We start from the raw sequence: 17,812 nt of genomic DNA, 5'->3' as shown, positions 1-17,812 counted from the left end.
GTCATTGTCACATAAATCACATTTAATTAAATGAGAAGGAACTCTGGCTTCCCCACATTCAGAACACAGTCTATCTGGTAGTTCAGACATGTTAAACAGGCATAAACTTGATAACAAAGTACAAAAAACGTTTTAAAATAAAACCGTTACTGTCACTTTAAATTTTAAACTGAACACACTTTATTACTGCAAATGCGAAAAAATATGAAGGAATTGTTCAAAATTCACCAAAATTTCACCACAGTGTCTTAAAGCCTTAAAAGTATTGCACACCAAATTTGGAAGCTTTAACCCTTAAAATAACGGAACCGGAGCCGTTTTTAACTTTAACCCCTTTACAGTCCCTGGTATCTGCTTTGCTGAGACCCAACCAAGCCCAAAGGGGAATACGATACCAAATGACGCCTTCAGAAAGTCTTTTCTATGTATCAGAGCTCCTCACACATGCGACTGCATGTCATGCCTCTCAAAAACAAGTGCGCAACACCGGCGCGAAAATGAGGCTCTGCCTATGATTTGGGAAAGCCCCTAAAGAATAAGGTGTCTAAAACAGTGCCTGCCGATATAATCTTATCAAAATACCCATATTAAATGATTCCTCAAGGCTAAATATGTGTTAATAATGAATCGATTTAGCCCAGAAAAAGTCTACAGTCTTAATAAGCCCTTGTGAAGCCCTTATTTACTATCTTAATAAACATGGCTTACCGGATCCCATAGGGAAAATGACAGCTTCCAGCATTACATCGTCTTGTTAGAATGTGTCATACCTCAAGCAGCAAGAGACTGCTCACTGTTCCCCCAACTGAAGTTAATTCCTCTCAACAGTCCTGTGTGGAACAGCCATGGATTTTAGTAACGGTTGCTAAAATCATTTTCCTCATACAAACAGAAATCTTCATCTCTTTTCTGTTTCTGAGTAAATAGTACATACCAGCACTATTTTAAAATAACAAACTCTTGATTGAATAATAAAAACTACAGTTAAACACTAAAAAACTCTAAGCCATCTCCGTGGAGATGTTGCCTGTACAACGGCAAAGAGAATGACTGGGGTAGGCGGAGCCTAGGAGGGATCATGTGACCAGCTTTGCTGGGCTCTTTGCCATTTCCTGTTGGGGAAGAGAATATCCCACAAGTAAGGATGACGCCGTGGACCGGACACACCTATGTTGGAGAAAAATGCCAGTGAACAAGCTTCTAGGAACCAGAAGAAATAAATAATGAGACTTAAATAATGTGGAGACAAAAGTGACGCCCATATTTTTTTTAGCGCCAAATAAGACGCCCACATTATTTGGCGCCTAAATGCTTTTGGCGCCAAAAATGACGCCACATCCGGAACGCCGACACTTTTGACGCAAAAGAACGTCAAAAATGACGCAACTTCCGGCGACACGTATGACGCCGGAAACAGAAAAAAAATTTGCGCCAAAAAAGTCAGCGCCAAGAATGACGCAATAAAATGAAGCATTTTCAGCCCCCGCGAGCCTAACAGCCCACAGGGAAAAAGTCAAATTTTTTAAGGTAAGAAAAAATGATTGATTCAAATGCATTATCCCAAATATGAAACTGACTGTCTGAAAATAAGGAATGTTGAACATTCTGAGTCAAGGCAAATAAATGTTTGAACACATATATTTAGAACTTTATATAAAAGTGCCCAACCATAGCTTAGAGTGTCACAGAAAATAAGACTTACTTACCCCAGGACACTCATCTACATGTTTGTAGAAAGCCAAACCAGTACTGAAACGAGAATCAGCAGAGGTAATGGTATATATAAGAGTATATCGTCGATCTGAAAAGGGAGGTAAGAGATGAATCTCTACGACCGATAACAGAGAACCTATGAAATAGACTCCGTAGAAGGAGATCATTGCATTCAAATAGGCAATACTCTCCTCACATCCCTCTGACACATTCACTGCACGCTGAGAGGAAAACCGGGCTCCAGCCTGCTGCGGAGCGCATATCAACGTAGAATCTAGCACAAACTTACTTCACCACCTCCATCGGAGGCAAAGTTTGTAAAACTGATTTGTGGGTGTGGTGAGGGGTGTATTTATAGGCATTTTAAGGTTTGGGAAACTTTGCCCCTCCTGGTAGGAATGTATATCCCATACGTCACTAGCTCATGGACTCTTGCTAATTACATGAAAGAAAAGCCCTTTTAAGGGCTGGTAAGGTAAAAGAGCTGTTAACTTTTTTAATTTAGATTAGGGTAGGGAATTTTTTTTTATTTTGGGGGGCTTTGTTATTTTATTAGGGGGCTTAGAGTAGGAGTAATTAGCTTAAAATTCTTGTAATCTTTTTTTATTTTTTGTAACTTAGTTTAGTTTATTTAATTGTAGGTAATTGTAGTTAATTTATTTAATTTATTGCTAGTGTAGTGTTAGGTTTAATTGTAACTTAAGTTAGGATTTATTTTACAGGTAATTTTGTAATTATTTTAACTAGGTAGCTATTAAATAGTTAATAACTATTTAATAGCTATTGTACCTAGTTAAAATAAATACAAAGTTGCCTGTAAAATAAATATAAATTCTAAAATAGCTACAATATAATTATTTGTTATATTGTAGCTATATTAGGGTTTATTTTACAGGTAAGTATTTAGCTTTAAATAGGAATAATTTATTTAATAAGAGTTAATTTATTTCGTTAGAATAAAATTATATTTAACTTAGGGGGGGTGTTAGGGTTAGACTTAGCTTTAGGGGTTAATACATTTATTATGGTAGCGGCGAGGTCCGGTCGGCAGATTAGGGGTTAAGAAGTGTAGTTAGGTAGCGGCGACGTTGGGGGATTAGGGGTTAATAAATATAATATAGGGGTCGGCGATGTTAGGGGCAGCATATTAGGGGTACATAGGTATAATGTAGGTGGCGGCGATGTGTGGTCGGCAGATTAGGGGTTAAAAAAAATTATTATAGTGGCGGCGATGTGGGGGGCCTCGGTTTAGGGGTACATAGGTAGTTTATGGGTGTTAGTGTACTTTAGAGCACAGTAGTTAAGAGGTTTATGAACCGGCGTTAGCCCAGAAAGCTCTTAACTACTGACTTTTTTCTGCGGCTGGAGTCTTGTCGGTAGAGGGTCTAATGCTCACTTCAGCCAAGACTCTAAATACCGGCGTTGGGAAGATCCCATTGAAAAGATAGGATACGCAATTGGCGTAAGGGGATCTGCAATATGGAAAAGGTGCGGCTTGGAATTAAGCATTAGACCCTTTCCTGGCTGACTCTAAATACCAGCGGACGGTAAAAATCAGCGTTAGGACCCCTTAACGCTGCTTTTGACAGCTACCGCAGAACTCTAAATCTAGGCGTAACTTTTTATCACCTCTTTCACTTTACCCTTCCAATTACTTAGAGTAGGCAAAGAGAATGAATGGGGGGTGGAGTCAAGGGAGGAGCTATATAGACAGCTCTGCTGCTCTTTGCCACTTCCTGTTAGCAGGAGGATAATATCCCACAAGTAAAGGATGAATCCGTGGACTCGTATCTTAAAGAAATATAATTTACACAAAAAAAAAAAGAACACAACAAAATCTATTTGACTCGGAGAAGCTATAACGAGAATATTGTTGATTAATTATAGTTCATATAATGATTTATTTTACGTCTTCCGCCTGAGCTCTGCAATCAATACGACTAGAGTCTTGAATAAACATACACCATATTGCCAAAAGTATGCTCAAACTTCTACTAGTTATTGAGTTCAGGTGCTTTAGCCACACCCATTGCTGTCACGTGCATAAAATCAATAGCCATTTGCAGAATGATGGGCTGTACTTAAGAGCTCAAAGACTTTAAACTTGGCATTGTCATAGGAAGCCCCATAACATTTCTGCCTGCTCAACGGTAAGTGCTATTATTTGTGAAGTGGAAGCGTCTAGCAGCAACAATAGCCTGACCAAGATGTGGTAGACCACGCAAACTCAAATAGCAGGACCACCCAGTGCTGAAGCATGTAGTACGTAAAGATCACTTCTTATCTGTTACATCACTCACTACAGAGTTCCAAACTACCACTGGAAGCAACATCTGGGTCTTAGTGAAATGTGTTTCCATGGCCGAGCAGCTGTACACAAGCCTCACATCAATATGCGCACGTGTCATCTGGAGTGGTGTAAAGCCGCTGCTGCTGGACTCTGGAGCAGTGGGAAAGTCTTCTCTAGAGTAATGAATCACGCTACACTAGCACTCTGATGAAGAATCTGGGTGTGGAGGATGTCAGAACAATACCTACCAGAATATAAAGTCTACTGTAAAGTTTGGTGGAGGAAGGATAATGGTTTGGGGATGTTATTCAGGGTTTGGGCTAGGCTCTTTAGTTCCAGGGTCATCTTAATACTACAGGATACAAAGACATTTACAATCAGGCGTTTTTAACTTTGTGACAACAGTTTGGGGAAGGTCCTTTCCGGTTCCAGCATGACTGTGCCCCTGTGCACAAAGGGAGGATCATAAAGACATGGTTTCACAAGTTTAATGTGGAGGAACTCAAGTGGCCTGACCTCAACCCCACTATTTGGGATGAATAGGAACGTCACAGCAAGTTAGGTCTTCTTGTCAAACATCAGTGCCTGATCGCACTCAATACACTCTAAAATTTTGTGCAAAGCTTTCCCAGAAAAGTTGTCGCTGTTATAGCCACAAAAGAGGGTCCAACTTCATATTCATGCCCATGGTTATTAAATGGGATGTCCAACAAGCTAATAAACATGTAATGATCAGGTTTCCAATTACTTTAGGCCATACAGTGTATGTTATATGAAGTACTATTACATGACATAGTGTTACACACAACAGTTCCAAGAAAGCCCTCTCTCCCTTAGGCCCCAATATTCAAAGCAGTCAGTCCATCGGTCTATCTATATTTTCTAAAAAAGGAAATTTATGCTTACCTGATAAATTTATTTATTTTACGATATGACGAGTCCACGGATTTCATCCTTACTTATGGGATATCGCCTCCTGGTCAGCAGGAGGAGGCAAAGAGCACCACAGCAAAGCTGTTAAATAGCTCCTCCCTTCCCTCCCACTCCAGTCATTCGACCGAAGTTAGGAAGAGAAAGGAAAAGCCAAGGTGCAGAGGTGACTGAAGTTTAACAAAAATAAAGACCTGTCTTAGAAAATGACAGGGTGGGCCGTGGACTTGTCATATCGTAAAAGAAATAAATTTATCAGGTAAGCATAAATTTCCTTTTCTTTTACAAGATATGACGAGTCCACGGATTTCATCCTTACTTATGGGATACAATACCAAAGCTATAGGACACGGATGAAAGGGAGGGACAAGACAGGAACCTAAACAGAAGGCACCACTGCTTGAAGAACCTTTCTCCCAAAAACAGCCTCGGATGAGGCAAAAGTGTAAAATGTGGAAAATTTGGAAAAAGTGTGAAGAGACGACCAAGTTGCAGCCTTGCAAATCTGTTCAACAGAAGCATAATTTTTAAATGCCCATGAGGAAGCCACAGCCCTAGTAGAATGAGCCGCAATTCTTTCAGGAGACTGCTGTCAAACAGTCTTAATATGCAAAACGGACGATACTCTTCAGCCAGAAAGAAAGAGAGGTAGCCGTAGCTTTCTGACCCCTACGTTGCCCGGAAAAAAGACAACAAATAATGAAGATGATTGACGAAAATCTTTAGTCGCCTGCAAGTAAAACTTTAGGGCACGGACCACGTTCAAGTTATGTAACAGACGCTCCTTCTTAGAAGAAGGATTAGGACACAATGAAGGAACAATAATTTCCTGATTAATATTTTTGCTGGAAACAACCTTAGGAAGAAAACCAGATACGTAACACTACCTTATCGGAATGAAAAATAAGGTAAGGAGAATCACATTGTAATGCCGAAAGCTCAGAAACTCTGCGAGCAGAAGAAATAGCAACCAAAAATAAAACTTTCCAAGATAACAATTTAATATCTATGGAATGCATAGGTTCAAACGGAACCCCTTGAAGAACCTTAAGAACTAAATTCAAACTCCAAGGAGGAGCAATAGGTCTAAACACAGGCCTGATTCTAGTCAGAGCCTGTCAAAAAGATTGAACATCTGGAATATCTGCCAGACGTTTGTGTAGCAAAATAGATAAAGCAGAAATCTGTCCCCTTAAGGAACTTGCTGATAACCTTTTCTCCAATCCTTCTTGGAGAAAAGATAAAATCCTAGGAATCCTAATCTTACTCCATGAGTAGCCCTTGGATTCGCACCAATAAAGATATTTACGCCATATCTTATGGTAAATCTTTCTAGTAACAGGCTTACGTGCCTGGATCAAGGTATCAATGACCGAATCAGAGAACCCTCGCTTAGATAAAATCAAGCGTTCAATCTCCAAGCAGTCAGCTGCAAATTAACAAGATTTGGATGATGGAAGGGTCCCTGAATGAGAAGGTCCTGCCTCAATGGAAGCTTCCATGGTGGCAGAGAGGACATGTCCACCAGATCGGCATACCAAGTCCTGCGAGGCCACGCAGGAGCGATGAGAATCACGAAGCCCTCTCCTGTCTGATCCGAGCAATCACCTGGGGAAGGAGAGCAAACGGTGGAAATACATAAGCTAGGTTGAACGACCAAAGCACTGCCAAGGCATCTATCAGTTTGGCCTGAGGATCCCTGGACCTGGATCCGTATCTCGGGAGCTTGGCATTCTGACGAGATGCCATAAGATCCAGCTCCGGTCTGCCCCATCTGAGAATCAGGGTGGCAAAGACCTCCGGATGGAGTTCCCATTCCCCCGGATGAAACGTCTGTCTGCTCAAAAAATCCGCTTCCCAGTTGTCCACTCCTGGGATGTAGATTGCTGACAGATAACAAGAGTGAGCCTCCACCCACCGAATTATCTTGGATACTTCCGTCATCGCTAAGGAACTCCTTGTTCCTCCCTGATGATTGATGTAAGCCACAGTCGTGATGTTGTCCGACTGAAATCGGATGAATTTGGCCGAAGCCAACTGAGGCCAAGCCTGAAGCGCATTGAATATTGCTCTCAACTCCAGAATATTGATTGGAAGTAAAGACTCCAACCGAGTCCACACACCCTGAGCCTTCAGGGAATTCCAGACTGCTCCCCATCCTAGTAGACTGGCGTCCGTTGTCACTATCCCAATGTGGGTCTGCGGAAGCACGTCCCTTGGGACAGATGATCCGACGACAACCACCAAAGAAGAGAGTCCCTTGTCTCCTGATCCAGATCTATCTGAGGAGACAAATTTGCATAATCTCCATTCCACTGTCTGAGCATGCTCAGTTGTAGAGGTCTGAGATGAAAACGAGCAAACGGAATGATGTCCATTGCCGCCACCATCAATCCAATTACCTCCATGCACTGAGCCACTGATGGCCGAGGATTGGACTGAAGGGATCGGCATGTATTCAGAATCTTTAACTTTCTGACTTCTGTCAAAAAGATTTTCATGGATAGAGAGTCTATTAGAGTTCCCAGGAAAGGAAAGGATAGAACAATGTCGGTATGAGACTTTGTCAGCTGATAAGACGACGCCTGGATAAGAATATCGTCCAGATAAGGCGCCACTGCAATGCCCCGCGGTCTGATAACCGCCAGCAGAGACCCTAGAACCTTCATAAAGATCCTGGGTGCCATGGCCAGCCCGAAAGGAAGGGCCATGAACTGAAAATGTTTGCCCAGAAAGGCAAACCTCAGGAACTGGTGATGATCTCTGTGGATAGGAATATGAAGATATGCATCCTTTAAGTCCACGGTAGTCCTATATTGACCCTCCTGGATCAATGGAAAAATTGTCCGAATAGTCTCCATCTTGAAGGATAGAACTCTGAGAAACTTGTTTAGACTCTTGAGATCTAAAATGGGTCGGAACGTTCCCTCATTTTTGGGAACCACAAAAAGATTTGAATAAAACCCCTGCCCCTGTTCCTGTATTGGAAGGGGACAAATTACTCCCATAGTGGAGAGGTCTTTTACACAACGTAAGAACGCCTCTTTTTATCTGGTCTAAAGACAATCGTGAAAGAAGAAACCTTCCCCCTGGGAAGGAATTTTTGAACTCCAACTGATAGCCATGAGACACGATTTCTAGTGTCCAGGGATCCTGAACATCTCTTATCCAAGCCTGGACAAAGAGAGAAAGTCTGCCCCCTACTAGATCCTGTCCCGGATCGGGGGCCACCCCTTCATGCTGTCATGGGAGCAGCAGCGGGCTTTTTGGGTTGTTTACCCTTGTTCCATGCCTGGTTGGTTCTCCAGGTGGGCTTGGCTTGAGAATAATTCCCTTCCTGTTTAGCGGAAGAGTAAGGGGGGGGACTCCTTTGAAATTACGAAAGGAACGAAAATTACTCTGTCGTCCCCTTTGCTTAGATCTTTTGTCTTGAGTGAAGAGATGACCCTTACCTCCCCTAATATCAGAAATGATGTATTTCAAATCAGGCCCGAATAGGGTCTTTCCCTTGAAAGGAATAGCCAAAAGCTTGGATTTAGAGGACACATCCGCAGACCAAGATTTTAACCATAAAGCTCGTCGTGCAAAGATGGAGAATCCCGAACTCTTAGCCGCTAATTTTGTGATCTGAAAGGAAGCATCCGTAATAAAAGAATTAGCCAGCTTAAAGTGAAGGTCAAGTCTGGGGTTGTGCTTAGCAGTTTTCAATATTTTAGCTAAAATGAGTATGATGTTCATTCATCAAAGTATAGATAGATACAAGCAAAAGTTTTATATTTTACATTTTGTAACCGCTCCGTTTCAGCTGTAAAATCCGCCCGTCATAGTGCCTTTATTGATTGACATCTTTTGGCTTCAATCTATTGTTTTACCCCGTGGCGTCCAGCCCCTTTTCGCTTTCGTCATTGTCAGCTTATGCGCATGCGTGTAAGTAAACATTGCGTCATCATCGTCATGCTCGTCCCCGTAACGCGCATGCGTTGTCCGCTCGCAAAATTACTGCATACAAAGTTACGGCCGTTAATTACACGCATGCGCTATTGAGCTGACCATACGCATGCACATTTCAAACAGAACAAGGGTGCACGAGCGTAGTCCCGTTGTAAGAAACAAAGCGACGTCATCAAAGCAGAATAAGGAAGTCTTGTATGGGCGGAGATAAACGCGATAACGGAGCAACATGATAAATACATTTTTTGGCCAAAGGGTTAGTTATTTATAAATATAAAGTAAGCGAATTTAATGTTTTTAAGATAATCTTCAACATGATGTATTTTGAATCCCAAAAATTGACCTTCACTTTAAGGGCCTTAATTCTGTCCTGTATTTCCTCTAAAGAGGTCTCAGTTCTAAGAGACTCTTCTAGAGCGTCAAACCAAAAAGCAGCCGCAGTCGTGACTGTTACAATGCAGGCCGCCGGTTGCAACAAAAACCCTTGATGAACATAGAGTTTTTTTAGAAGACCCTCCAACTTCTTATCCATGGGATCTTTGAAAGCACAACTGTCCTCGATAGGGATAGTCGTACGCTTAGCCAGAGTAGAGATAGCTCCCTCCACCTTAGGGACCGTCTGCCAAGAATCCCGAACGGTGTCAGCTATAGGGTACATTTTCCTAAAAATAGGAGAAGGGGAAAACGGAATACCCGGGCCTTTCCCATTCCCTTGCAATAATTTCCGAAATTCTCTTAGGAACCGGAAAAACATCGGAATAAGAAGAGACCACTAAGTATCTGTCCATCTTACTCAATTTCTCTGGTGGGACCACAATAGAGTCACAGTCGTCCAGAGTCACCAAAACCTCCCGTAGTAACAGGCAGAGGTGTTCAAGCTTAAATCTGAAGGATATCACGTCCGAATCTGTCGGGGGCAATGCACTCCCTGAGTCAGAAAGTTCCCCCTTAGACAGGGCCTCCCTACCCCACAATTCAGAACCCTGGGAGGGTACATCGGAGATTGCCATCAAAGCATCAGAAGTTGTAGGGACCACATGGGTCTCTGTCCTACTGCATTTGCCTTGCAAAGCTGGCAACTTAGATAACACTTCTGAAAGAGTGGATGACATAACTGCAGCCATATCTTGCAGGGTGAGGGAGGTAGACGCAGTTGAAGAGCATGGCGTTGCTGTGCGGGCGTTAAGGGCTGTGACGCTTGGGGAGAAAGCTGCGGCATACTCTGAATCTCATCAGTCTGAGAAACATCCTTAGGTCTTTGTTAAAGAAAATCTGCTCTCTAAATTGCAATGCCCTCTCAGTGCAGGGGGTTCCACATTGGCATTTAAACACATGGAACAAGTACTGGCATTAAGATCATCCATTGAATAAAAATGGTATTGGTCGTAGTATTTAATTATATAATACACTTAATACATACAGAATTGGAAAATATGCAACAGATCTGTTTGCAAAATAAAAATAACTGTGCCTTTAAAAATTAAAAATGATTGGCCAGCACTCTGTACAAAACTTTTTATAACTGTGTCTCAGGAGAAAAAGAACAGTGTCTTACAAATCCCAGTAAAGTTAACTAAATTTGAACAGTAACTGCACACTTGAAAATAAGCACCTCGCCACAGCTCTTCTGCGGCGCCTACCTGCTCTCAATGACCCAGAGACAACGGCAACCAGAGCAACAGAGTGCCAAAAACCGCTGGTGTTTTTCTACCACCCACGCGGTCCAGACAAACACCAGAGTCAAAGTACACTGTCCGACTCCCAGGAACACACTGCGCGGCTACTTCCAGCGCGCGAAAGAGTGCCCCGCCCACTGTGGGTGTATCAATTCGAAACTCCCGGACGGCTCAGTACAGTGCATTGAAAAGCAAAATGGAGCCGCCGGGATAAATTTTACACATAACTAAGTGTTCAAAAAAGTAAAGACAAGCCAGTCCCCTTTAAACAATCAACTCCCGGTCTACTGTTATAAACAACCCTGCCGGGGCCATACTAGAGCAGTGCTATTCCCCGGAGTATAACTCCAAGCCAGATCCCCAGCGTCAGCCCAAACGTTAAAAGGGTTAAAGATAGTGTATCCTCAATAAAAAAAAACATATAACATTATGTAGTCCCAACAATAGGCCAAATATAATGATAGCAGCCCTTCAGTACCGTGTATAGTAGGACACAGACATTGGACAGAGCCAGCTTACAGAGGAGAAACCAACAGTCTTTTCTGAGTTGCTAGGTGTCACAGAACATAATAGACTGCACATACCTCAATACTGAGTAACAGCATGACTTGTCCCATACTGCCAGAGGTCCTTCTTCTCCTCCAGGAAACTGTGGAACAAAATGGGTCTTAGATAATATCTGCTAAGACCATATTCAGCAGGGCAGCACACAGTCTGGGAGTCACAGAGAGAATTAATCTCCTCAGTTCCCATTGCTGAAAAGCCTGTAACTTTACCCCTGAGTAAAATAGTACTCACTGGTAACATTTAAAAATAATAAACTCTTGATTGAAGAATCTAAACTAACAGCTCACTTTACCTCTTCCTATCACTAACACAGGCAAAGAGAATGACTAAGGTGGGAGGGAAGGGAGGAGCTATATATACAGCTCTGCTGTGGTGCTCTTTGCCTCCTTCTGCTGACCAGGAGGCGATATCCCATAAGTAAGGATGAAATCCGTGGACTCGTCATATCTTGTAAAAGAAAAAAAGGGCGGAACCTGTAAAAGTGCCAGAGAGGGCGATGTGTCTTACATAGAATATATTTAGAAAATTTGTTTAGTCAGCAAAACATCGCAGACATTGCTACTTGTCGGTACTTTCTGCGGGCAGCGGGGTGGGGCTTTGGGCATATTTGAAGTGTTCCTACACAGCGCAGATAATGCGCTCACTGAAACCAAACATGGTTTCTGTGTCGGAACACTTCAAATATGCCCAAAGCCCCACCCCGCTGCCCGCAAATAATGCCTGTGTGACCTAACTAACTACACCACCTTTTCAGTGGTGAGACAAACATGGCTGACACCCAACTCGCAACCTGTACTTCAGAGATTGGAATTTATCGCACTGCTGGAGATGTATCCCAATCAAAGTACCAGTTACTCCCCCAGGAACGCCCAGCTAACTCCCACAGAACACCTACACCTACGTCATACTTTAGCTATACTCCCCCTGGAATGGCCAGCTAACTCCCTAATACCGCTTAAGCCATCATCATGTCTTCCCTATACTCCACTGCAACACCCAGCTAACTCCCTATTACCGCCTACACCTACTTTATGTCATAGCTACACTCCCCACACACAGTGACAAGATAGGATGGTGACACACAGTGACATGACAGGAAGGTGACACACACACACAGTGACAAGATAGGATGGTGACACACAGTGACATGACAGGAAGGTGACACACACACACAGTGACATGACAGGAAGGTGACACACACACACAGTGACAAGATAGGATGGTGACACACAGTGACATGACAGGAAGGTGACACACAGTGACATGACAGGATGGTGACACACAGTGACATGACAGGAAGGTGACACACACAGTGACATGACAGGATGGTGACACACAGTGACATGACAGGAAGGTGACACACAGTGACATGACAGGATGGTGACACACAGTGACATGACAGGAAGGTGACACACACAGTGACATGACACAGGATGGTGACACACACACAGTGACATGACACAGGATGGTGACACACACACAGTGACATGACACAGGATGGTGACACACAGTGACATGACACAGGGTGGTGACACACAGTGACATGACACAGGGTGGTGACACACACAGTGACATGACAGGAAGGTTACACACACACACACAGTGACATGACAGGATGGTGACACACACAGTGACATGACAGGATGGTGACACACAGTGACATGACACAGGATGGTGACACACAGTGACATGACACAGGATGGTGACACACACACAGTGACATGACACAGGATGGTGACACACAGTGACATGACACAGGATGGTGACACACAGTGACATGACACAGGATGGTGACACACACACAGTGACATGACACAGGATGGTGACACACACACAGTGACATAACACAGGATGGTGACACACACACAGTGACATAACACAGGATGGTGACACACACACAGTGACATGACACAGGATGGTGACACACACAGTGACTTGACACAGGATGGTGACACACACACAGTGACATAACACAGGATGGTGACACACACACAGTGACATGACACAGGATGGTGACACACACAGTGACATGACACAGGATGGTGACACACACACAGTGACATGACACAGGATGGTGACACACACACAGTGACATGACACAGGGTGGTGACACACACACAGTGACATAACACAGGATGGTGACACACAGTGACATGACACAGGAAGGTGACACACACAGTGACATGACAGGATGGTGACACACACAGTGACATGACAGGATGGTGAAACACAGTGACATAACACAGGATGGTGACACACACACACAGTGACATGACAGGATGGTGACACACAGTGACATAACACAGGATGGTGACACACACAGTGACATGACAGGATGGTGACACACACAGTGACATGACAGGATGGTGACACGCAGTGACATAACACAGGATGGTGACACACACAGTGACATGACAGGATGGTGACACGCAGTGACATAACACAGGATGGTGACACACACAGTGACATGACAGGAAGGTGACACACACAGTGACATGACAGGATGGTGACACACAGTCACATGACACAGGATGGTGACACACACAGTGACATGACAGGATGGTGACACACAGTGACATGACAGGAAGGTGACACACAGTGACATGACTGGAAGGTGACACACACAGTGACATGACAGGATGGTGACACACAGTGACATGACACAGGATGGTGACACACAGTGACATGACACAGGATGGTGACACACAGTGACATGACACAGGATGGTGACACACACAGTGACATGACACAGGATGGTGACACACACAGTGACATGACACAGGATGGTGACACTCAGTGACATGACACAGGATGGTGACACTCACAGTGACATGACAGGAAGGTGACACACATACATACCTGTTCCTGATGGTATCTAGCTGGGTGCGCAGTGATGTTTTGTGCTGCTCTAGGACGTCTCTCAGGGGGACAGTACAGTGTTCTCTGTGCTCTCCCTCTGTACACTCTTCACACATTGCGGTCTCACAAGGACCACAGTAATACTCCATCCTCTGTAAGAGAAGAGCGATCCTGTAATGTGTGCGAGTTAGGGAGAGAGGCAAAACACATTGTGCTGGAAGGTACTGTCAGTATCTGGCCGGGTTATAATACAATATTATTATCGGTTATTTGTAGAGCGCCAACAGAATCTGCACTTCTGAAAGAGTTCACTATAATAGCTGTCTAGTAAATAAATGATTTAGCAATAATGACTGCTTAAGACTACACAGGACTATGGATATAAGTTAAAATACAAATTGTGCCCTTTTACTAACAGTAATCTAACTATAGCCTTTGATTTAAAATATTAACCCCTTAACGTCAAGGGTCGTACAGGGTACGTCTTACACACACTGGTCTTTAAAGACCAGCGACGTACCCTGTACGACCTAGGTGTTTAAAGCGACTGGAAGCGATCCTGATCGCTTCCAGCCGCTTTCAAGGTATTGCCGTGATGCCTCGATATTGAGGCATCATGGCAATACCTTTTCTGGCACACCGATGCAGCGAGGGCCATTCTGTGGCCCTCTCTGCATCGGCCAGTGATGGTGCCGATCGTTGGTGGGTGAGAGCAGCTGCAGGGAGGAGGGTGGGCGGCCCATCGCTGGGAATCTTCTTCCTGACTAGTCCCCAGTGCCGCAATCTAAATGTTCCGGTTGTGGTGGGAGCGGGTGGTGATCTGTGGTGGGAGTGGGTGATGGGGGTTATATTTTTATTTATAAAAGGGATCTGGGAGAGGGGGTATTGAGGGGCGGGCCAGCTACACTACAGAAAAAAAAATATATGTTAAAAAAAATGCACAAAAGTTTGAAAAGTGGGTACTGGCAGACAGCTGCCAGTACTCAAAATGGCACCAAATAGTGAGAGGGGGAAGATTAGAGAGCTGTGTGTGGGGGCTCAGGAAGGTTGGGTGCTATGGGGGGATCCTACACAGCAGCATATGTAAATATGCTAAAAATAAAAATAAAAAAAATTAAAAGATAGCTTTTATTTTAGTACTGGCAGACTTTCTGCCAGTACTTAAGATGGTGGGGACAATTGTGGGGTGGGGGAGGGAAGAGAGCTGTTTGGGAGGGATCAGGGAGTGGGATGTGTCAGGTGGGAGGCTGATCTCTACACTAAAGCTAAAATTAACCCTGCAAGCTCCCTACAAGCTACCTAATTAACCCCTTCACTGCTTGCCATAATACACGTGTGATGCGCAGCGGCATTTAGCAGCCTTGTAATTACCAAAAAGCAACTCCAAAGCAATATAAGTCTGCTATTTCTGAACAAAGGGGATCCCAGAGAAGCATTTACAACCATTTGTGGCATAATTGCAGAAGCTGTTTGTAAATAATTTCAGTGAGAAACCTAAAATTGTGAAAAAAACATAATTTATGCTTACCTGATAAATTCCTTTCTCCTGTAGTGTAGTCAGTCCACGGGTCATCATTACTTATGGGATATTAACTCCTCCCCAACAGGAAGTGCAAGAGGATCACCCAAGCAGAGCTGCTATATAGCTCCTCCCCTCTACGTCACACCCAGTCATTCGACCAAGAACCAAACGAGAAAGGAGAAACTATAGGGTGCAGTGGTGACTGGAGTATAATTTAAAAATTTAGACCTGCCTTAAAAAACAGGGCGGGCCGTGGACTGACTACACTACAGGAGAAAGGAATTTATCAGGTAAGCATAAAACATAATTTATGTAAGAACTTACCTGATAAATTCATTTCTTTCATATTAGCAAGAGTCCATGAGCTAGTGACGTATGGGATATACATTCCTACCAGGAGGGGCAAAGTTTCCCAAACCTCAAAATGCCTATAAATACACCCCTCACCACACCCACAATTCAGTTTAACGAATAGCCAAGAAGTGGGGTGATAAAAAAGTGCGAAAGCATAAAAAATAAGGAATTGGAATAATTGTGCTTTATACAAAATCATAACTGTTACAGAAGCATTAGTTATTTTGTTGTGAAGAGCTTATTTCCCAGCAGCAATGCCTGAACCAGCAAGCCAGCGCCTAAGAAGGGCTCCAAGAAAACCGTAACAAGTATCATTTCATAAAGAGTTAACTCTTTTTTTTCAGCTTTTAGAAACTATTGCCTAAATACACATTTTTGCTAGCCTCAGCTCTAAGTTTAGGGATAACCAATCCCATTGTCTAATCACCTCTGGAGCCAGACTGCTAATTGATAAGATGAACTTGTAAACTTGTTATCTTAAGTACTGTAATCCTATTGTGGCCTGTCAAAGGACAGTGCTCTCTATCTAAATGTGTGATGGGGGATTTTGTGCTTCCCCCCCTCTCCCCCTGGGAGTGCCCTGTGTGCATGTAACCTTAATAAAAAGCAGGCTGGGCATCCCAGTCCTGAGTTCTTGTTTGACCCTCAATCGCAGCGTTGACTCGTTTTTGTGGGCAGAAGGGTATCCTAGCTGTACTACAGCTAGGGGAGATTATTCTATATTTGCGAGACTCATATAGAATACTATGGAAAGCAGCTTCTCCCCTCTTTAGCAATAGGGATCCAGGCTACTAAGCGGTCCATCTCTCAGCGAGACTAAGGGTAACCGTAACATTTGGCGGCAGCGGCGGGATTTTCCTGGATTTCCTAGGAGAGGTACAGAACGGATGGAGAGCGCTTACGAAAAATTGAAGCGTACAACCCTAAAGGATTTACTTGAAAGCAGAGGGGGGTACGCCAGCAACCGGCCGAGGAGAGAGCTGATCGCAGAATTGAACGAACTGGATCAGAGCTTCACAATGGCGGAAACACCGACCACGATTAGTGATGAAAAAACCAGGATTGTTCGGGAAAGGCTCTCATTATACGGGCCGAACCCCTCCATGGAATTGGTACAGCAGTTGATGGCGGAGGCGGACGAGGATATACGAGAGACTCGAGCCCACGAACTCAACCTAGCGAACGCACACCGCAATGCTGTAGCCCCGCAGGTAATCATCCCTGTCGAAAATGCTGGGAGGCCCAAGATACCCTATACGGCATTTCGACCCTTTCTAGAGAGCGAGACAGGGATTGATGAATATTTGGCGGACTTCGAAAGGCAATGTGCCCTGCACCAGATTCCCAACAGAGAGTGGCCCACGATATTGTCTGGGAAACTATCCGGGCGAGCCCTGGAAGCCTTTCGTACTCTGGGTGCTAAGGAAGTGACACAGTGTGAGCTAGTTAAGGAGACACTGTTGCGACGGTACGCTGTAACTCCGGACACGTATCGCCGACAGTTTCGGGGCACGGAAAAGAAGCCTAACGATACCCATATGGAATGGGCGCACCGAATGCGGAGAGCGGCAAATCACTGGCTGAGCGGAAGTAAAGCGGTGACTGGGGAGGAAATTTTACAATTGTTTCTCTTAGAACATTTTTATAATGGCATGGAACAGCAAGGGAAGGAATGGCTGCGAGACAGGCGGCCTTCTACCTTAGAAGAAGCAGCCAAATTGGCCGATGAACATTATGACTCCCGTCTTCACAAACCCATGAACTACCGAGCTCCAGCACGGGTCGAACTCAGAGAGGTTTACCGTGCACCCCCTCGTGCTGAATTCCGAGCCCCGGTGCCCACAGGGCCCGTCCGACACTCAGGACCACCCAATAACAGCTCTGAGCGTCACAGACCGACTTGCCACCGATGCAAGCAACCAGGGCATTTCATGGCTAGCTGCCCCCTTA

At 44.2% G+C, this 17,812-nt stretch overlaps 1 protein-coding gene across 1 annotated transcript in view; it reads right to left on the bottom strand.

The window, feature by feature from the left end:
- LOC128643687 (uncharacterized) overlaps window positions 1–14,143 on the bottom strand; it is a 204,070-nt gene extending 189,927 nt beyond the window's left edge. Inside the window, exon 1 of the mRNA XM_053696521.1 lies at window positions 13,987–14,143. Coding sequence (XP_053552496.1) covers window positions 13,987–14,135 — 149 coding nt within the window. The 5' untranslated portion in view covers window positions 14,136–14,143. The remainder of the gene's footprint in view (window positions 1–13,986) is intronic.
- Window positions 14,144–17,812: the final 3,669 nt, after the last annotated feature.

This window comes from Bombina bombina, unplaced genomic scaffold, assembly GCF_027579735.1.
Source record: "Bombina bombina isolate aBomBom1 unplaced genomic scaffold, aBomBom1.pri scaffold_696, whole genome shotgun sequence".
NCBI classification, from domain to species: domain Eukaryota; kingdom Metazoa; phylum Chordata; class Amphibia; order Anura; family Bombinatoridae; genus Bombina; species Bombina bombina.
Note: the sequence above shows the minus strand (reverse complement) of the source record. Positions and strands in the feature narration are given on the sequence as shown.